This window comes from Aegilops tauschii, chromosome 4 (genome assembly GCF_002575655.3).
Source record: "Aegilops tauschii subsp. strangulata cultivar AL8/78 chromosome 4, Aet v6.0, whole genome shotgun sequence".
Lineage (NCBI taxonomy): Eukaryota > Viridiplantae > Streptophyta > Magnoliopsida > Poales > Poaceae > Aegilops > Aegilops tauschii.
In genome coordinates, this window is record NC_053038.3 from 342,316,878 (window position 1) to 342,338,996 (window position 22,119).

The following is a 22,119-nucleotide window of genomic DNA, read 5'->3' on the forward strand; positions in this document are numbered from 1 at the left end:
ATCTCGGTCTCACCTAGATGGGATTGCAAACTCTCCATTTCCATTCATAACGTTTTGGTCTAACCGAGATGAGCGATCAGTCCCACCGAGTTCGCAATGCAAACTCTCTATTTCCTCTTCGTAACGTAGTGGTCTCACCGAAATGAGCGATTGGTCCCACCGAGTTTGCCTGACCAACTCTCTGTTTGCCTATTACTGAAATCGGTCTCACCGAGTTCATGTGATCGGTCTCACCGAGATTACGTTATGCCCTAACCCTAACACAATCGGTCCCACCAAAAAGCCCAACGTTCACATTTTGAACTGAATCGGTCTGATCGAGTTTCACTCTTCGGTCCCACCGAGTTTGGTAAATTGTGTGTAACGGTTAGATTTTGTGTGGAGGCTATATATACCCCTCCACCCTTCCTCCATTCGTGGGGAGAGCAATCAGAACGTGCCTACACTTCCGCTACTCATTTTCTGAGAAAGAACCACCTACTCATGTGTTGAGACCAAGATATTTCAATCCAACCACAAGAATCTTGATCTCTAGCCTTCCCCAAGTTGCTTTCAACTCAAATCATCTTTCCACCATATCCAAATCTTTGTGAGAGAGTTGGGTGTTGGGGAGCAAGGAGTTCATCATCAACACACCATCTATTACCTTTTGGAGAGTGGTGTCTCCTAGATTGTTTAGGTGTCACTTGGGAGCCTCCGTCAAGATTGTGGAGTTGAACCAAGGAGTTTGTAAGGGCAAGGAGATCGCCTACTTCGTGAAGATCTACCCAAGTGAGGCAAGTCCTTCGTGGGCGATGGCCATGGTGGGATAGACAAGGTTGCTTCTTCGTGGACCCTTCATGGGTGGAGCCCTCCGTGGACTTGCACAGCCATTACCCTTCGGGAGTTGAAGTCTCCATCAATGTGGATGTACGATAGCACCACCTATCAGAACCACGCCAAAAATCTATGTGTCTACATTGCGTTTGCTCCCTCTAAACTCCTCCCCTTTACCTTCATATGCAATGATTTACATTCCGCTACTATACTCTTAGATTTGCATGTGTAGGTTGATTGCTTGACTTGTGATAAGTTGCTAAAATCTACCTAGACTTAAAATTGGGAAAAGGCTAGATTTTTATTTGGTCAAGTAGTCTAATCACCCCCCTCTAGACATACTTTCGATCCTACAAGTGGTATCAGAGCTTTGGTCTCCATTTTCCTTGATTTCCCTAGCTTTGGTGATCATAGCCTTGGTTTCACAACCTAGGAGAGTATGGCGTCTAGCGAGGGAAATTACCACCGTAAAGGTCCTTACTTTGATGGTACTAATTTTGCTAGTTGGAAGCATAAGATGAAAATGCATATTCTTGGACATAACCCCGCCGTTTGGGCCATTGTGTGTATTGGCTTGCAAGGTGAATTCTTCGATGGGAGAGAACCAAATCATGAAGCTACCGCGGAAGAATTGAAGATGTTGCAATACAATGCTCCAGCTTGCGATATCCCCTTCAACGGATTGTGCCCCAAAGAATTCAACAAAATCAGCCGTCTTGAGAATGCAAAGGAAATTTGGGATACTTTGATTGATATGCATGAAAGTACCGACTCCGTCAAGGAATCCAAATTGGATGTGCTTCAAAGTCAGCTTGACAAGTTCAAAATGAAGGACGGTGAAGGTGTCGCTGAAATGTACTCTAGGCTTGCTCTCATCACAAATGAGATTGCTGGCTTAGGAAGTGAAGAGATGACCGACAGATTCATCATCAAGAAGATCTAAGATCCTTGGATGGAAAATATGACATCGTGTGCACGTTGATCCAAATGATGCCCAATTACAAAGATCTCAAGCCAACGGAAGTCATTGGTATAATTGTTGCTCATGAGATGTCACTCAAGGATAAAGAAGAGCTTCACAACAAGTCTAGTGGTGCTTACAAAGCCTCATTTGATGCTCCTACATCATCATGTGAGAAACAAGTCTTCAATGAGGAATTGAGCCTAATGGTGAAGAACTTCAACAAGTTCTACAAGAGTAGAAGCAAAGAAAGAAGTTCCAAGTCAAGGTCCTACAATGACAAAAGATCTTCTAGTCGTGAGTGTAATTGCTACAATTGTGGAAGACCCGGACACTACTCCAATGAGTGTACGGCTCCCTACAAAAGAAGAGAAGACTCAACTAAAAGGAGAAGTAGAAGAGAGGAATCACCTCCAAGAGAGAGAAGGAGTAGAGATGATCGTTATGAGCGAAGAACCTCTTGCAGAAGCAACGATTTGGAAAGGAAGGACAAGTCATAAAGGAGCTACACAAAACAAACACATCAAGCTCATGTTGGTGAATGGGTATTCGGCTCCGACTCCGACCACCACTCCGAGAGAAGTTATCACTCTGACTCCGAATATACTCAAGATGAAGGTGTTGCCGGTCTAGCAATTGTGTCAACTAACTCCTATGACATATTTGACTCACCAAATGAAGGGGTTGGAAGATGCTTCATGGCTAAGGGCCCAAAGGTATCACATCCCGAGTATGTTGATTTCAATAGTGATGAAGATGATTTGCTAGGTGATGATAATTTACTTGTTGACAAATCTAGTGATGAAAACTATGATGAACTTGCTATTAATCATGCTAATCAATATAAAACGAATGACGATGATAAGAAGGTGATCGAGCGTCTAACTAAATAACTAAACACTCTTAAGTTAGCTCATGAAACTACCTTAGAAGATCATCGAGAACTTTTAAAGACTCATGAGAAGCTACGCTTTCAAAAGCTCAATCTTGAGCAAGAGCATGGGTTCTTAAAAGCAATCAATGATGATCTTCGTAAGAAAAGTTCTTCTTACATTGTGAAGCGTTTACTCTTGTCTACTTACATGCCACAAGTAAAATCTAGCACAAGAGTAAGAAAGATTCTTCATCTAGTAGTAACAATAATCATGCTAAATCCAATATTGTTGCTTCTAGTAGTTCTCTTGATTCCACTAATGATTCTCTTAGCCAAGTTACACTTGAGCAAGAAAATAGCTTATTGAAGGGAATTATAGAGAAAGGTGTTTACAAGAGCCTTGCCGGAAGTAAAAAATTTGAGGAAATTGTACGCAAGCAAGGAAGGCACCGGAAGAATCAAGGTGTTGGTTTTGAACGAAAGTTCAATGCCAATGGAGTTGAGTGGGAAGAAGATCAATACCCCAAGACGAAGTTTGTTCCTCAACAAGAGAAGTATGATCCTACTTCCTTCAAGGGGACACAAGCTCAAGATGATCTTCCACCACAAGACCACAAGCAAAAAGGCAAGGACAAGCTTCAAGAGGAGATTGATGCATTTGAAGAAGCTCCCAAGGCCTTGGTCAAGTGGGTTCCCAAGACTACATCGAGTTCTACTTCATCAAGTACGACTACAACTCCAAGGATTCCCATCAAGATGATGTGGATCCCGAAGAAGAACTAGGGAGTTCTTGAGGGTGACTCCGCCAACATATTCCACTCATATCATTTTGGCGAGAACAAGTGCAAACAACTTCCACATCTTGCACTAGTTCAAGGAGTCACAAACCCTCTTGTTGGTAAGACAAGGGACAAGGTAATCTAATGTTTTCATGGACATCATCTTGTGTGCACTTCATTCTATGTCTATGGATATCCTTGTTTGTTCCTTGTGGGACTAACCCATGTAGGTATTGAAAGTGCAACTCACCCCAATGGATTGCTCCAAATGATCTACATCAACATTGAGCATCCACATCTTCAACATCTACATGAAGTCATCATCAGCAAAAGCCAAGGTTAGTTCATCCCTCTTAGGGGGGATATCACATCTAGGGGGAGCTTTACTCTAAGAATTGAGCTAAAGCAACTCTAATGGTGTGAACACAACAATGCCTTATGTAAAAGTGGTAACCCCACTTGTGCTTAAACAATGAGTATGACCTATGATCAAATGTTCTCATTTGACTCCTCAGTCAATATACTCATATATAGATGACCTAGTCATCGCCAATTGCTTGATAGATGCTAGAGTGTTTGTGCATGCTTTGCCACATATTTCATTTGCCATCTTATTGTGTGAGCATGTTGATTGCATATTTTTCTCATTCGAGGACATCCATTTGTTGCTTTGATTGTTTGGTCTTTTTCTTTTGCCAAATGGATGGACAAGAATGCCTAAGAACTTCCTTTAGCTATCTATGCTTTTCTTGTCTCAAACTCTATTCATGCTACATCGCAAAGTTTGATCAAGTCAGATTCGAACCCTCTGGGTGAGGAGCACTCGAAGGCACTGATTCGTCATAGACTTAAACTTCCAAAACCTCTCTGTGTATTTCGGTCCGACCGATTCATCCCTTTCGGTCATACCGAGTTTATTGAGTTGATCTAGGTTTTCAATCTCAGTGCAACCAATTTCAACAATTCGGTCACACCGAGTTGCAGTAACCGCTTGCGATTCTGCATCTCGGTGCCACCGAGCCATTCCACTCGGTCACACCGACAGGGTCAGGATATATATACCCACGGGCCAAAATTTGGAAATTCCTCCGAAACCTTCCGTCTGCATGTGTCTTGCTCTGCCGACTCGGGTCTCCGGATCGTCTCTTCATCGCCAGCGACCTCCCACCGCTGGTCTCCGCCGCCGTCAACGGGAATCTTCACCGCCGTTGCCACCGTAGCGAGCTCATCGCTAAGTTAGGGTATGAGTTCGATCCTTTATGCAATCTTTACCTCCGATTCTTAGCACAAAGTCAATGCCATGATTCTTACCACGTATGAGATCATTCTATCCAACAAAAAATTCCTTTAGATTAGTTTTAATTCGAAAATTTAGGGTTAGGTTTCCGCCGAACTCATCTCGGACCGACCGAGTTGTAGAAATCGATCTCACCGATTTGGCTTAGGCCATTGCACTTGTAGCTTTCGCTCTGACCAAAACTTGCAAATCAGTGTGATCGAGTTCAACTCTCAGTGAAACCCTAGCAATATTGGATTCACCGAACTGTGTCTCGGTCTGGCCGATTTCACTAGTTCAGACTAATATTGCTTCGGCGGCACCGAGTTTAAAAATCGGTAGCTCTGAAACGCTTTCTGTGGAAAACTAAAACTAAGTTTTTGACTCAATTGTTTTGCAAAAACTCTGTACTTTGTGATGCTCATCCACTCTATCTCAACTACATCTATTGACAGGGTCAGCTTTTAGATTGCAGTGTCAGAAATGTCTGATAAAAGTGACAGCCAGAACAAGTCTGAGGAGCAAGTTAACCTGAGTGAGGGCACTAGTCCCTCTGGCAGCTATGATGAGGGTAGCAGAAGCACCCCAAGCAATTTTCCCAAGGCAGCAACAAGAACAAGGAGAAAGAGAAACTCAGACTCTGAGGAAGAAGATGAAGAAGAGGATGCTGCTCCAGCATCAAAGACTCAGAAGCTGATGGGGGATGCCATTAAGTCTGGGGCTGCTCCATCAAAGTCCAAGACTACCCCCAAAGCTACTGCTCCAGCCACCAAGTCTGCACCCAAGAGATCCACCAGAAATATACCAGCTACTGAGAAGAACAAGGCCCCAGTGCCTGAAATAGAAGAAGAAGAAGAAGAAGAAGAAGAAGAAGATGAAGAAGATGATGAAGCCCAAGTGCTCAGAAAGTTGAAGCCCAAGATCCCTGATCATGATGACAATCACCCAGTGGCTGAAAACATGAAGGAGAGAAAGGATGTAGGTCTCAAATTGTGGAGACAGTCAAACCCTTATGCTGTGAGGAGAAGGACTGATGTGGACTACATATTTCACACAAAGGAACAGCGGGACTTCTATGAGACCGTGCTCCTGGATAAGAAGCCCATAGTGTGTGACATGAAGTGGGTTGATTGGAAGTACATCGACAACAATGAAGACCACTTCCCTGGAGTGCATGAAAGCTTCAGACTCAATGGAGTAGACACCTTTGTGGGTCAGAAGTTGACCAAGTGGAATGATGAGCTCATTATGCAATTCTATTCAACAACTCATTTCTACCCTGATGGAAGGATTGTATGGATGACTGAAGGAACAAGATATCAGTCTATTGTTGCTGAGTGGGCCAAGCTTATCAATGCCCGTGAAGAGCATGAGGATGACATTGATGTCTATGCTAAACCTAGGAAGGGTCACAACTCCATGGCCAACATGTACAAGGAGATACCTGACAAAGCCTTGGAGACACACAAGCTAGGCTTGGTGTATTACCTGCTGTCTGGACTGGCCACCATGAACACCATTTTGAGGCACACCTTGCTGCCCAAATCAGGAGATCACAGGATGATCAGAGGCCACTCCATCAACTTGCTTCAGACGTTTGATGTGCCCCAGAAATTCAAAGTGATGAGTTTGATCGTTGAAACCATCAAGAGAACTACAGCAGACCAAAAGAGATCATGTGGGTATGCTCCACACATTCATATGCTCATCAACTCCAAGATGGGCAAATGCACATACTTGTTGGACAAAGAGCACCTTCCCTTGAGGCCTGATTTTGAGGACAACACAGTTGTCATGGATGCTACAGATCCTACTTCAGTAGAGGCTCAGGAGAAGAGGGAGAAAGCAAAAGCAGAGAAGGTAGCCAAGATGCCAAGTGCTGAAGAGGCTTCACAAGTTTTTCTCAAGTCAAAACAAGACCAACTTGGCTATCTTATTCAAGACACTTTGAGGATTGAGAAAGGTTTGGCCAACTTGACTCAGAATCAAGAGAGTCTTGAGAGAATTTTGGAGACCAAACTTCATGACTTGGATGTCAAAGTGACTGAGATTCAGACTTTTGTGGAGAAGATCCAAGAGGAACTTGAGGACAGGAGTGAAAAGACCACTACTGATGCATATCAAAGGGTGCCCAGAAGGCAGAGGTCTGCAGCAGTGCCAGTGACAGATGCTAGAGCTACAACTTTAGCACCTGCAGCCACAGCTTCAGTTGCCCCTCCGGTTGCAACTCCACCAGCTCCTACTACCTCTACAGATGCATTTGTTGCAGGACTCCTCTCCATGCCACCTCCTGAAGACCAAGCTTAGAGAGCCGCATAGCACTATGCATTTTCAAGCTTTTTGGTAACTTGTTGCCAAAGGGGGAGAAAGTGTATAAATCATAGGCTGAGAGAGAGAGAGCTTTGCTTCTTTTTGCTATCTCTTTTGCTACTTGTTTGTTTGCTTGCTTGGTTGATACTTTATGGTTATGTGTGTGAGATACTTGTATGGTCATGTGTTTGGTCATATCATACTTTAATGTTTGTGCTTTGGATGATGATATTATCTATCTCTCATGTATGATCATTCACTTTGTCTTGATGATGAGTGTATATTTCATATTCTATCATTTTGAGCGCTCCACCAAGATGTATGTGACATGAAAGAGTAAGCCATGATCCTAATTGATTGTGCATTTGCATTCCAAAGCCAATTTTAAATAATGCACAAATTTAGGGGGAGCTCTTGCTTATCACATACTTCTCAAAGCGACGAGGTATTTCATTCTTATTATCATTTGTCGAAGCTTTGATCCATATGTTGTCATCAATTACCAAAAAGGGGGAGATTGAAAGTGCAACTAATCCCTGGGTGGTTTTGGTAATTCTTAACAACATATAGCTCATTGAACTAATACTCTTTCAAGATGATCATTTCAGAAAGTTCAATGACTGGCATGGCATGGACTAGAGATGTGGACCCCTCAAAATGCTAAGGACACATATTGGCAAAAGCAAAAGACTCTACATTTTCATTTTAGTGATCCAAGATCACATTGAGTCCATAGGAAAAGCCAATACAATTAAAAGGGGATGAGGTGTTGCTTAATGGCTTGCTTGCTCAAAATGCTTAGTGATATGCTCCAAAAGCCCTCAACCACTTTCTCATATCCACATATGTCCCAAACCAAAAGTCAAACTCGGCCCCACCGATTTGATCTATCCGGCGCCACCGAGTTCACTTGACATAGCCATAGCCAGAAACCCTAATCAGTTCGGTCTCACCGAGACGGGATTGCAAACTCTTTGTTTCCCTTCGTAACATTTTGGTCCCACCGAATTCGCAATGCAAACTCTCTGTTTCCTCTTCGTAACGTTTCGGTCTCACCGAAATGAGCGATCGGTCCCACCGAGTTTTCCTGACCAACTCTCTGTTTGCCTATTACTGAAATCGGTCTCACTGAGTTCATGTGATCGGTCTCACCGAGATTACGTTATGCCCTAACCCTAACACAATCGGTCCCACCGAGTTGATCATGTTGGTCCCACCGAAAAGCCTAATGTTCACATTTTGAACTGAATTGGTCTGACCGAGTTTCACTATTCGGTCCCACCGAGTTTGGTAAATTGTGTGTAACGGTTAGATTTTGTGTGGACGCTATATATACCCCTCCACCCTTCCACCATTCGTGGGGAGAGCAATCAGAACGTGCCTACACTTCCACTACTCATTTTCTGAGAAAGAACCACCTACTCATGTGTTGAGACCAAGATATTCCAATCCAACCACAAGAATCTTGATCTCTAGCCTTCCCCAAGTTGCTTTCCACTCAAATCATCTTTCCACCATATCCAAATATGTGAGAGAGAGTTGAGTGTTTGGAAGACTATCATTTGAAGCACAAGAGCAAGGAGTTCATCATCAACACACCATCTATTACCTTTTGGAGAGGGGTGTCTCCTAGATTGGTCAGGTGTAACTTGGGAGCCTCCGTCAAGATTGTGGAGTTGAACCAAGGAGTTTGTAAGGGCAAGGAGATTGCCTACTTCGTGAAGATCTACCCAAGTGAGGCAAGTCCTTCGTGGGCGATGGCCATGGTGGGATAGACAAGGTTGCTTCTTCGTGGACCCTTCATGGGTGGAGCCCTCCGTGGACTCACGCAGCCGTTACCCTTCGTGGGTTGAAGTCTCCATCAACGTGGATGTACGATAGCACCACCTATCGGAACCATGCCAAAAATCTCCGTGTCTACATTGCGTTTGCTCCCTCTAAACTCCTCCCATTTACCTTCATATGCAATGATTTACATTCTGCTGCCATACTCTTAGATTTGCATGTGTAGGTTGATTGCTTGACTTGTGATAAGTTGCTAAAATCTGTCAAGACTTAAAATTGGGAAAAGGCTAGATTTTCATTTGGTCAAGTAGTCTAATCACCCCCCCCCCCTCTAGACATACTTTCGATCCTACATGGGCTAGACCTCGGAACAGAGGAGCATCTCGTCGAAGGTCGGGAGAGAGCCGTGAATAGGCTTGGTCTCGGGCACGACCATTCCTGTCCAACCAGGCATCGTAGCCATCAAGCCCGGCGGGCGTGTCTCCTCTTGATCTGTAGATGAACCGAGGGGGTGCCCTATTAGCCTCGATGCGACATCGAACGTCATGAGGGTCTAGGTAATCCACGGGGTCCTTACCATAATGGCGTGGAGGTGGTCGGTCGTTGAGGTTTTCCCGCATTGGCATGTCCCTCCCTCTAGGGGGTCGGTCATGGTCGTTGGTGAGCTCCTCGTCAAACTCCGGCAGGAGACGCCTGTGTGGGTATGATTTTGGCATGCTACGGCGCCGGTTTTCCATGTCTTGTTCAGCGGAGAGCACTTCGACCCACTTTTCATTCAGTGTGTCGGTGTTGGCCTGCAGCTGCCGCTGCTTATGTTTCATGCTCCGAGCCGTCGTAATGAGGCACCGCCGGAAGCTCTCTTGTTCGAAGGGGTCTTCAGGGACGACGAAGTCCTCGGTGTCGAGGCTTTCGTCCTCCTCAGATTCTGGCATGTAGTTGTCATCAGCCCCTTCAAAGAGGTCGTCACGATTTGAATCCTCGAGATGTCCTTCGGGTGTGCCTTTCCGCCCTAGGGAAGCTTGATGGTCTCCCTTGGGGTTATCAGCGTCACCGGCTTCTACGTCATCGTTATCGGCAGTTGCATTATTGCCGCTGGGCTCCCCATTGTTGCCTCTTCCACGTCTTCGACGACGTCTTGGAGGGGTATTGGGGGTGTCCACCATGTAGACATCGCAAGTAGATGTAGTAGTCCACCTGCCGATGGGCGAGGTGTCTTCTGCGGGGCCACCGACATCTTCATCCATGTCCGTGGCCTCACCGTGGTCTAGTACGTCGGTTAAATCGTCGACCGTGGTGACTAGGTGGGTGGTGGGTGGATGTAAATTTCCCAATCATCAGCTTTAAGTCCGACCTGATCATAGACCTAAGTCTTGCCGTCCGAGATGGACATGCCCTGGATACGGTCAAGCATCTCATTAAGGTGAGACAGCTCTTCCGGATTCATTACTGGATTGTAAGCGGGGCTAACTTGAAGTATGCCCGGCCTATAACTTGACGTGTGTTCGATGCGAAGGGGATCCGGGAGTGATTCCGGATTCTGCGCCGAGGTCAGTTCTAACCCTGACATAATTCCCAAAGTGGGGGCTGGATCTACATCTGGGCCAGAGAAGTAGTTACGTCGGGGGTCTCTAATGACGCCGCGATGGAGATCGGTTCCGGGGTCGAGCCTCTGGAGCCAGATGAGTTCTCAATTCTGCCGAGGGCCCATCCTGACAGGGCGAGCTCACCACAGGAATCTGCAGTGTACTCGAGGCCGCCAAAGGTCACGATCTGACTTGGGGCGTAGTTCTCGACAGAGGCCAGATGATCTGTCGAGTCGGTGCAAAAGACCACGTTGCCGAACACAAAAAGCTGGTCGAGGGCGAAAATGCTCCCAAGGCCGTTGGAGCAGTTGATCTGGAGATGAGCCATTGATTCTTCTGGTGATTGCACAACGGAACTCTAAATGAAAGCACCAGTGTGAGTGTCAAAACTGGTAGACCTCGGGGTAGGGGGTCCCGAGCTGTGGATCTCGGACTGAGGGTAACAGGAATGAAGGAGATGATGTTTACCCAGGTTCGGGCCCTTTTGATGTAGGTAAAACCCTATGTCCTGCTCTTGTTTATATTGATGGAGATGTATCAAGTACAGAGTTGATCTACCTCGAGATCGTAATGTGTGGTCTAACTCTAGGGCTAGGTGAATGATTTTGCGTTGATGCCCCCTCTACGGGCTAAACCCTATGGCTTATATTCACGCCAGGGAGGGTATCTAGGGTTACAAGGTCGGTAGCTAGGAGCTAGGCGGCGGCAGAGATCTTGGAATATACGTCAAGTCTTCGGGGGAGGCAGTCTTGATCACGTCTCCAGCGCACGGCCTCCGGAGTCCACCTTGACCATGAGTGAGGGCCCATCAACCCAACCCGAGGAGAATGGGCCGGCTAGGTCAGGATCCCCTAGTCCAGGACACCGTCACCGATGACCTCGGTCTTATCATGCAGAAGCCCGGGAGTTCACCGAACAATTCTGGAACCGATTCCTAACTAAAACGAATCAAATTATGGACTGCCCGAACGCAGAAGCAATTGTTGCCTTTAGGCACAACATCCGTGACGAACGGACTGAAGAGCTCGGGTAAGAGAGACCTCGATCGATGGGGCCCTCACTCATTTAATTGCTAGATTCGTGCGGGGGAGGATAGCTGGATTGCTCGCAAGAACAACAATTTGAGGGCCCTCGAGGTACCTAGTGAAAGCATCTGAACTCGGCACATTAAGCGCCCCACCACACCTAGCACCAACGGCACCAAGGAAGGAGCCGTCAATGTCGCTTTCGCAAGTCAACGCAGAGGCAACAAACGGAAACCTATTCAAAGGGACAGGGAGGGTCCTTCAAAGTTAGATTGGATCTTGGATAGGCCGTATGCCACCCATGGCACCCCTGACAAGCTGGCCACTCACTGTAACTGAAACATCTGAGTGAACAAGTAAGCCGGCAAGATAGCAGCAGAACATTAGGACAGGGGCCGAGGCCGTGACGACAACGAAGGCCAGCCTGAGCCGAGCAATGTCGGTCAAAAGAAATTTCCTTCCGGGGTTAAGGATGTTAACTTGCTTTACCCCACAAAAGTTACTAGTTAAAAAATTAAATAACTATTCAACTTCACAAACTACATCAACGTAAGGGGACTTGTGGCTCTCTTAAACTAGGCTTTTGGGTGTGTCAACTATCGACGTCAACTTCTTATGTCAAACCGCCTTAGTGTAGGCGGTTTCTTTCAGAAAACTGCCTCGAAAATATGAGTTTTTTGATTTGGTTTCTTTGCCGAAATTTTAGTTAAGTCAGGTTTCCTCGTAAATCCACCTCATATATTATTATTTTCGAACATAGTATAATCTTTGATTTTTTTAAACACGCACATGCACTCACCCTTATGAACGCACGCACGCATACACTATCCCTATGAGCTCCTCCGAGATACCGAGCCGAGACAACATTTTAAGATTGACGAAGTCGCCACAGACGCCTTGTAATCAATGAAAACGGCTCCTCCCATTAAACAAACATTGCCGGAAAGTCTGAAATAAATTCAGAAAAAATATGAGTTCGAGTGCCAAGTCTAGAACTTTCCGGGTTGGCTGGTTCCACCAGAAGGAACCTAACCATCTGAGATACACTCACTTTGCAATCCACCTCACATATTCGACAATTAGAGTATGGTGAAATTTCCGTGGCTTAAAACTGACACATAGTATCGTTCCCTAATGCTCAGATTTGTAGTAGGGAAAATGTCACGTCACACATAGGGTAAACTTGTTCATGGACAACCCGGCCCGGTGGCCTGGACCCGAAGCCCGACATTCGGGCTGGGCTCGGGCTACAATTTCTCGCCCGAAGCCCGGCCGAAAGCCCGAAATAAGCCCGAAATGCCTATATATATATATATTCAAAATATAGGTATAAGTTAATATAATACCCCGAATATGATTAATTTAATTAAAGACGCCAATGTTCATGTGTTTTGGGCCGGGCTAGGCCAGGCTCGGGCTTGGGATTTTTTCATCGGGCTTTGCCAAGCCCGGCCCGAACCCAACCCGGCGCGGGGAATGATCAGGTTTAACATGGGGTTGTCTCGCACTTTTTGTTTCCATTTTTCTTTTGCGTGTAGGAAAAAAGCCAACATAGTTGTTGATTATTTTTGAAATAGCTAACAGCTGGAACGGTACTAGCCAAACATAGTTGCATGGTTACGTATACACCAAACGTACCGAATGTCAGAACACGCAGCTGTGCTGCTGTCTCACACTCTTATTGAACGGCAAATTCACGCTAACCTTATCTTGGATTGCTTATGTACATATCCTGGGAAATACGTCAGCTTGTTAATCTAAAACTATTTTTTAGATGGAAGTATGCGCTTTCAGTTAGAGAGTAAGTACATCGTGACGCCCGCTTGGTGCTAATCACCTTCTATAAAAGCCTCCTTTGCCAATCTCCTCTGCGCATTGCTGGATCGGTTGAGCGAACACCATGGCGCGCGGCCTCCACCATCTCCTGCTCCTTGCAGCGCTCCTCCAGCTGCTTTCCACCACCTCCGCGGCGACCGCCGGCGACGTCGCGACTGGCAGTGGCAGCGAGAAGGTGCACGTGGCAATCTACTACGAATCCCTGTGCCCCTACTCGGTCCGCTTCGTGGCGAACCACCTCTTGAAGGCCTACAGGGACGGCCTGCTCGACGCCGCGGACCTCACCCTCGTCCCCTACGGCAACGCCAAGGTCAACGCGCACGGCGCCATCACATGTCAGGTGGGTGCGCCATTGCCGCGCCTCCGGTCCGTTCCTCTCCTTCTCCCTTCGGCTATAGAGATACTCATACTGATGTTGGGATATATACTGGCTTGCTGCAGCATGGCCCCGAGGAATGCCTTCTCAACACCGTGGAGGCTTGCGCCATCGACGCCTGGCCGGACGTGGTAACTTAGTTTATTCACACCTCATCTTAGTCTCTGCTCGCTGCTCCACCACCTGACGTATTATTGCGACTGCATGATACAATAACGAGAACGAGAACTTTTCTTGCAATTGATAGCTGTTGTTTTGTTTTGATGCAGAAAGTGCACCTCGGCTTCATTTACTGCGTGTCGGACCTAGTGATGAAGAACAAGCACCGGGAGTGGGAGTCGTGCATCCAGAAACAGGGGCTTGACCCGAGGCCAGTCACGGAGTGCTACAAGGGCGAGCGTGGCCACAATGTCCGTCCCCCTTTGCATCTGCGTTTGTTGCATCATCCACATACAATTGTTAACATTTATATACGCTAAACTGCTAAACGAGCGTTGGCATTTTGCATGTTCCATCCAGCTTTCGCTCGAGTATGGGAAACAGACAGCTGCGCTCGTGCCTCCTCACCAGTTCGTTCCATGGGTGGTGGTCGACGGCAAGCCGCTCTATAACGTAAGGGGCCGTTTTCTTCGTCTTTGCGACGGGACAGTTTTTTTTTTTTTGCGAGGGACGGGACAGTTTCATGTCTGAATTTCACCATCTATATATTCATAAGCGAGTCCTTGAATCAATCATGTCTTGGTATCAGGATTACGGGAACTTCAAAGCTTACGTCTGCAAGGCGTACAAGGGCTATCCCCTCCTCGAGGCGTGTCGAAGCCTGGGCCTGGAGGCAGACAACAATGTATACGGCCCACTTTGATCGTGCCGATGATGATGCCATCGGCAACATTAGGATGGTCCTGCCGGATGATGATAATAATAATTGATAAGTTATGTTTCCTTTTGGGGATCATACATCTAAACATAGGGCAGTTCAATCTCTCTGTTAAGGTTAATAAATCGAGTGGTTGTGCTCTTAGATTGATCTGGTTTGTTGGGTTGACATGTGAAATCAATACCTGGATCCTGGAGTACATGCTCTGTTGAAAAAAAAAGAACCAGTATAAAAAGTTTGGGTCATCTAGACTATGCTGAATGCCAAATTTATCATGCAAATTTGGTCGTGGCAGTTTTTTTTGAGGCAGTTGGTTAGACAAGGCATCAGGGAATGTGCGGCGCGCTAGCTGCGATATCCAGAGAAACATCGGCCTGGCTGGAGCATTAGTAGGCATCGATGCAGAGGTTAAATAGGGAGACAGTGGATGTGCCACGGCATTTGGTCTTCGAGCGGGCAGTCGCATCGCATGGCAAAGGGCACCATGTAGGACGGAACTACTTGACGGACGATTTTTTGTTGAACGACACATGCACGATAGCTGATCCAAGCGCCTATGGCTGCTCAGGCTTGCCAGTGGATGGTCTGTGATGTAGTGTCGTGCACATTTCGGCTAGCAAGCGTCGTGTGTGTAGCACTGGTGCATGTAGGAAGGAGTTGCAGAGGAAGGGAGCAGTGGCGGAGATAGGGGGTGCGAGCCACAGTCCAGGGCCCAAGTCAACATTCATCTTTGTTCTTCACTAGAACATGTTGGAAATATGCCCTAGAGGCAATAATAAATGGTTATTATTATATTTCCTTGTTCATGATAATTGTCTATTGTTCATGCTATAATTGTGTTATCCGGAAATCGTAATACATGTGTGAATACATAGACCACAACGTGTCCCTAGTAAGCCTCTAGTTGACTAGCTCGTTGATCAACAGATAGTCACGGTTTCCTGACTATGGACATTGGATGTCATTGATAACGGGATCACATCATTAGAAGAATGATGTGATCGACAAGACCCAATCCTAAGCATAGCACAAAAGATCGTGTAGTTCGTTTGCTAGAGCTTTTCCAATGTCAAGTATCATTTCCTTAGACCATGAGATCGTGCAACTCCCGGATACCGTAGGAGTACTTTGGGTGTGCCAAACGTCACAACGTAACTGGGTGACTATAAAGGTGCACTACGGGTATCTCCGAAAGTGTCTGTTGGGTTGGCATGGATCGAGACTGGGATTTGTCACTCCGTATGACGGAGAGGTATCTCTGGGCCCACTCGGTAATACATCATCATAATGAGCTCAATGTGACTAAGGAGTTAGCCACGGGATCATGCATTACGGTACGAGTAAAGAGACTTGCCAGTAACGAGATTGAACAAGGTATTGGGATACCGACGATCGAATATCGGGCAAGTAACATACCGATTGACAAAGGTAATTGTATACGGGATTGATTGAATCCTCAACATCGTGGTTCATCCGATGAGATCATCGTGGAACATGTGGGAGCCAACATGGGTATCCAGATCCCGCTGTTGGTTATTGACCGGAGAGGCGTCTCGGTCATGTCTGCATGTCTCCCGAACCCGTAGGGTCTACACACTTAAGGTTCGGTGACGCTAGGGTTGTAGAGATATTAGTATGCGGAAACCCGAAAGTTGTTCGGTGTCCCGGATGAGATCCCGGACGTCACGAGGAGTTCCGGAAGGAAGTCCAGTTTCGGCCACCGGGAAAGTTTCGGGGGTTATCGATATTGTACCGGGACCACCGGAAGGGTCCCGGGGGTCCACCGGGTGGGGCCACCTATCCCGGAGGGCCCCATGGGCTGAAGTGGGAGGGGAACCAGCCCCTGGTGGGCTGGTGCGCCCCCATGGGCCTCCCCCTGCGCCTAGGGTTGGAAACCCTGGGGGTGGGGGGCGCCCCACCTGACTTGGGGGGGGGAGTTTCCCCCCATTGGCCGCCGCCCCCCTGTAGATGGGATCCCAGGGGCCGGCGCCCCCCCAGGGGGCCTATATAAAGGGGGGGAAGGGAGGGCTGTTGTACAACAGCCCCTGGCGCCTCCCTCTCCCCCTGCAACACCTCTCCCTCCCGCTTGCGCTTGGCGAAGCCCTGCCAGGATCCCCGCTGCTTCCACCACCACGCCGTCGTGCTGCTGGATCTCCATCAACCTCTCCTTCCCCCTTGCTGGATCAAGAAGGAGGAGACGTCGCTGCTCCGTACGTGTGTTGAACGCGGAGGTGCCGTCCATTCGGCACTCGGTCATCGGTGATTTGGATCACGACGAGTACGACTCCATCAACCCCGTTCACTTGAACGCTTCCGCTCGCGATCTACAAGGGTATGTAGATGCACTCATTTCCCCTCGTTGCTAGTAAACTCCATAGATGGATCTTGGTGATGCGTAGAAAATTTTAAAATTCTGCAACGATCCCCAACAGTGGCATCATGAGCCAGGCCTATGCGTAGTTACTATGCACGAGTAGAACACAAAGCAGTTGTGGGCGTAGATGTTGTCAATTTTTCTTGCCACTACTAGTCTTATCTTGTTTCGGCGGTATTGTGGGATGAAGCGGCCCGGACCGACCTTACATGTACGGTTACGTGAGACAGGTTCCACCGACTGACATGCACTAATTGCATAAGGTGGCTAGCGGGTGTCTGTCTCTCCCACTTTAGTCGGAACGGATTCGATGAAAAGGATCCTTATGAAGGGTAAACAGAAATTGGCATATCACGTTGTGGTTTTACGTAGGTAAGAAACGTTCTTGCTAGAAACCTATAGAAGCCACGTAAAAACTTGCAACAACAATTAGAGGACGTCTAACTTGTTTTTGCAGCATGTGCCTTGTGATGTGATATGGCCAGAAGATGTGATGAATGATATATGTGATGTATGAGATTGATCATATTCTTGTAATAGGAATCACGACTTGCATGTCGATGAGTATGACAACCGGCAGGAGCCATAGGAGTTGTCTTTATTTTTTGTATGACCTGCGTGTCATTGAATAACGCCATGTAAATTACTTTACTTTATTGCTAAACGCATTAGCCATAGAAGTAGAAGTAATCGTTGGCGTGACAACTTCATGAAGACACGATGATGGAGATCATGGTGTCATGCCGGTGACGAAGATGATCATGGCGCCCCGAAGATGGAGATCAAAGGAGCAAAATGATATTGGCCATATCATGTCACTATTTGATTACATGTGATGTTTATCATGTTTTGCATCTTATTTGCTTAGAACGACGGTAGTAAGTAAGATGATCCCTTATAATAATTTCAAGAAAGTGTTCCCCCTAACTGTGGACCGTTGCGAAGGTTCGTTGTTTCGAAGCACCACGTGATGATCGGGTGTGATAGACGTTCGCATACAACGGGTGTTGACGAGCCTAGCATGTACAGACATGGCCTCGGAACACACGCAATACACTTAGGTTGACTTGACGAGCCTAGCATGTACAGACATGGCCTCGGAACACGGAAGACCGAAAGGTCGAGCATGAGTCGTATTGAAGATACGATCAACATGGAGATGTTCACCGATCTTGACTAGTCCGTCTCACGTGATGATCGGACACGGCCTAGTTAACTCGGATCATGTTTCACTTAGATGACTAGAGGGATGTCTATCTGAGTGGGAGTTCATTGAATAATTTGATTAGATGAACTTAATTATCATGAACTTAGTCTAAAATCTTTACAATATGTCTTGTAGATCAAATGGCCCATGTTGTCCTCAACTTCAACGCGTTCTTAGAGAAAACCAAGGTGAAATATGATGGCAGCAACTATACGGACTGGGTCCGGAACCTGAGGATCATCCTCATAGCTGCCAAGAAAGATTATGTCCTAGAAGCACCGCTAGGTGAAGCACCCATCCCAGAGAACCAAGACGTTATGAACGCTTGGCAATCACGTGCTGATGATTACTCCCTCGTTCAGTGCGGCATGCTTTACAGCTTAGAACCGGGGCTCCAAAAGCGTTTTGAGAAACACGGAGCATATGAGATGTTCGAAGAGCTGAAAATGGTTTTCCAAGCTCATGCTCGGGTCGAGAGATATGAAGTCTCCAACAAGTTCTTCAGTTGTAAAATGGAGGAAAATAGTTCTGTCAGTGAGCACATACTCATAATGTCTGGGTTACACAACCGCTTGTCTCAGCTGGGAGTTAATCTCCCGGATGACGCGGTCATTGACAGAATCCTTCAGTCGCTTCCACCGAGCTACAAGAGCTTTGTGATGAACTTCAATATGCAGGGGATGGAAAAGACCATTCCTGAGGTATATTCAATGCTGAAATCAGCGGAGGTGGAAATCAAAAAGGAACATCAAGTGTTGATGATGAATAAAACCACTAAGTTCAAGAAGGGCAAGGGTAAGAAGAACTTCAAGAAGGACGGCAAGGGAGTTGCCGCGCCCGGTAAGCCAGTTGCCGGGAAGAAGCCAAGGAATGGACCCAAGCCTGAGACTGAGTGCTTTTATTGCAAGGGAAGTGGTCACTGGAAGCAGAACTGCCCTAAATACTTAGCGGACAAGAAGGCCGGCAACACCAAAGGTATATGTGATATACATGTAATTGATGTGTACCTTACCAGTACTCGTAGTAGCTCCTGGGTATTTGATACCGGTGCGGTTGCTCATATTTGTAACTCAAAACAGGAGCTGCGGAATAAGCGGAGACTGGCGAAGGACGAGGTGACGATGCGCGTCGGGAATGGTTCCAAGGTCGATGTGATCGCCGTCGGCACGCTGCCTCTGCATTTACCTACGGGATTAGTTTTAAACCTCAATAATTGTTATTTAGTGCCAGCTTTGAGCATGAACATTGTATCTGGATCTCGTTTAATTCGAGATGGCTACTCATTTAAATCCGAGAATAATGGTTGTTCTATTTATATGAGAGATATGTTTTATGGTCATGCCCCGCTGGTCAATGGTTTATTCTTGATGAATCTCGAACGTGATGTTACACATATTCATAGTGTGAATACCAAAAGATGTAAAGTTGATAACGATAGTCCCACATACTTGTGGCACTGCCGCCTTGGTCACATTGGTGTCAAGCGCATGAAGAAGCTCCATGCTGATGGACTTTTGGAGTCTCTTGATTACGAATCATTTGACACGTGCGAACCATGCCTCATGGGTAAGATGACCAAGACTCCGTTCTCCGGAACAATGGAGCGAGCAACCAACTTATTGGAAATCATACATACCGATGTGTGCGGTCCAATGAGTGTTGAGGCTCGCGGTGGCTATCGTTATGTTCTCACTCTCACTGATGATTTAAGTAGATATGGGTATGTCTACCTAATGAAACACAAGTCTGAAACCTTTGAAAATTTCAAGGAATTTCAGAGTGAGGTTGAGAATCAACGTGACAGGAAAATAAAGTTCCTGCGATCAGATCGTGGAGGGGAATATTTAAGTCATGAATTTGGCACACACTTAAGGAAATGTGGAATCGTTTCACAACTCACGCCGCCTGGAACACCTCAGCGAAATGGTGTGTCCGAACATCGTAATCGCACTCTATTGGATATGGTGCGATCTATGATGTCTCTTGCCGATCTACCGCTCTCATTTTGGGGCTATGCTTTAGAGACTGCCGCATTCACTTTAAATAGGGCTCCGTCGAAATCCGTTGAGATGACACCGTATGAATTATGGTTTGGGAAGAAACCTAAGCTGTCGTTTCTAAAAGTTTGGGGATGCGATGCTTATGTCAAGAAACTTCAACCTGAAAAGCTCGAACCCAAGTCGGAAAAATGCGTCTTCATAGGATACCCTAAGGAAACCATTGGGTATACCTTCTACCTCAGATCCGAAGGCAAAATCTTTGTTGCCAAAAACGGGTCTTTTCTGGACAAAAGAGTTTCTCTCGAAAGAATTGAGTGGGAGGAAAGTGGAACTTGATGAGGTGATAGTCGCCCCTTCCAAACCGGAAAGTAGCGCAGCACGGGAAGATGTTCCTGTGGTGCCTACACCGACTGGGGAGGAAGTTAATGATGATGATCATGAAGCTTCGGATCAAGTTACTACTGAACTTCGAAGGTCCATAGGGACACGTTCCGCACCAGAGTGGTACGGCAACCCTGTCTTGGAAATCATGTTGTTAGACAACGGTGAACCTTCGAACTATGAAGAAGCGATGGCGGGCCCGGATTCCGACAAATGGCTAGAAGCCATGAAATCCGAGATAGGGTCCATGTATGAAAACGAAGTATGGACTTTGACTGACTTGCCCGATGATCGGCGAGCCATAGAAAATAAATGGATCTTTAAGAAGAAGACAGACGCGGATGGTAATGTGACCATCTATAAGGCTCGACTTGTCGCTAAGGGTTATCGACAAGTTCAAGGGGTTGACTACGATGAGACTTTCTCACCCGTAGGGAAGCTGAAGTCCGTCCGAATCATGTTAGCAATTGCCGCATTCTATGATTATGAGATATGGCAAATGGACATCAAAACGGCATTCCTTAACGGCTTTCTTAAGGAAGAATTGTATATGATGCAGCCGGAAGGTTTTGTCGATCCTAAGAATGCTAACAAGGTATGCAAGCTCCAGCGCTCCATCTATGGGCTGGTGCAAGCATCTCGGAGTTGGAACATTCGTTTTGATGAGATGATCAAAGCGTTTGGGTTTACACAGACTTATGGAGAAGCCTGTGTTTACAAGAAAGTGAGTGGGAGCTCTGTAGCATTTCTCATATTATATGTGGATGACATACTATTGATGGGAAATGATATAGAATTCTTGGAAAGTATAAAGGCCTATTTGAATAAGTGTTTTTCAATGAAGGACCTTGGAGAAGCTGCTTATATATTAGGCATCAAGATCTATAGAGATAGATCAAGACGCCTCATTGCTCTTTCACAGAGTACGTACCTTGACAAGATATTGAAGAAGTTCAATATGGATCAGTCCAAGAAGGGGTTCTTGCCTGTATTGCAAGGTGTGCAATTGAGCACGGCTCAATGCCCGACCACGGCAGAAGATAGAGAAAAGATGAGTGTCATCCCCTATGCCTCGGCCATAGGGTCTATTATGTATGCCATGTTGTGTACCAGACCTGATGTAAACCTTGCCGTAAGTTTGGTAGGAAGGTACCAAAGTAATCCCGGCATGGAACACTGGACAGCGGTCAAGAATATCCTGAAGTACCTGAAGAGGACTAAGGATATGTTTCTCGTTTATGGAGGTGACGAAGAGCTCGTCGTAAAGGGTTACGTCGACGCTAGCTTCGACACAGATCTGGATGACTCGAAGTCAGATACGTGTATATTTTGAATGGAGGGGCAGTAAGCTGGTGCAATTGCAAGCAAAGCGTCGTGGCGGGATCTACATGTGAAGCGGAGTACATGGCAGCCTCAGAGGCAGTGCAAGAAGCAATCTGGATGAAGGAGTTCATTACCGACCTGGGGGTGATTCCCAATGCGTCGGGCCCGATGACTCTCTTCTGTGACAACACTGGAGCTATTGCCCTTGCCAAGGAGCCCAGGTTTCACAGGAAGACCAGGCATATCAAGCGTCGCTTCAACTCCATTCGTGAAAGTGTTCAGAATGGAGACATAGATATTTTTAAAGTACATACGGACCTGAATGTAGCAGATCCG

General features: G+C 46.5%; 1 protein-coding gene across 1 annotated transcript; it reads left to right on the forward strand.

The window, feature by feature from the left end:
• Positions 1-13,293: 13,293 nt before the first annotated feature.
• LOC109740774 (gamma-interferon-responsive lysosomal thiol protein-like) lies at positions 13,294-14,642 on the forward strand. The gene is made up of 5 exons (XM_020299823.4): positions 13,294-13,585; positions 13,687-13,752; positions 13,891-14,031; positions 14,141-14,233; positions 14,370-14,642. Exons 1-5 carry the CDS (start codon positions 13,310-13,312, stop codon positions 14,481-14,483), a joined length of 690 nt encoding a protein of 229 aa, XP_020155412.1. The 5' UTR covers positions 13,294-13,309; the 3' UTR covers positions 14,484-14,642.
• The last annotated feature ends 7,477 nt before the right edge of the window (positions 14,643-22,119 follow it).

Coding starts and splice junctions, on each gene's coding strand:
- LOC109740774 (XM_020299823.4), top strand. CDS start 13,310: ATGGCGCGCGGCCTCCACCATCTCCTGCTCCTTGCAGCGCTCCTCCAG. Junction 13,753..13,890: donor TCGACGCCTGGCCGGACGTG/GTAACTTAGTTT, acceptor GTTTTGATGCAG/AAAGTGCACCTCGGCTTCAT. Junction 14,234..14,369: donor ACGGCAAGCCGCTCTATAAC/GTAAGGGGCCGT, acceptor TCTTGGTATCAG/GATTACGGGAACTTCAAAGC.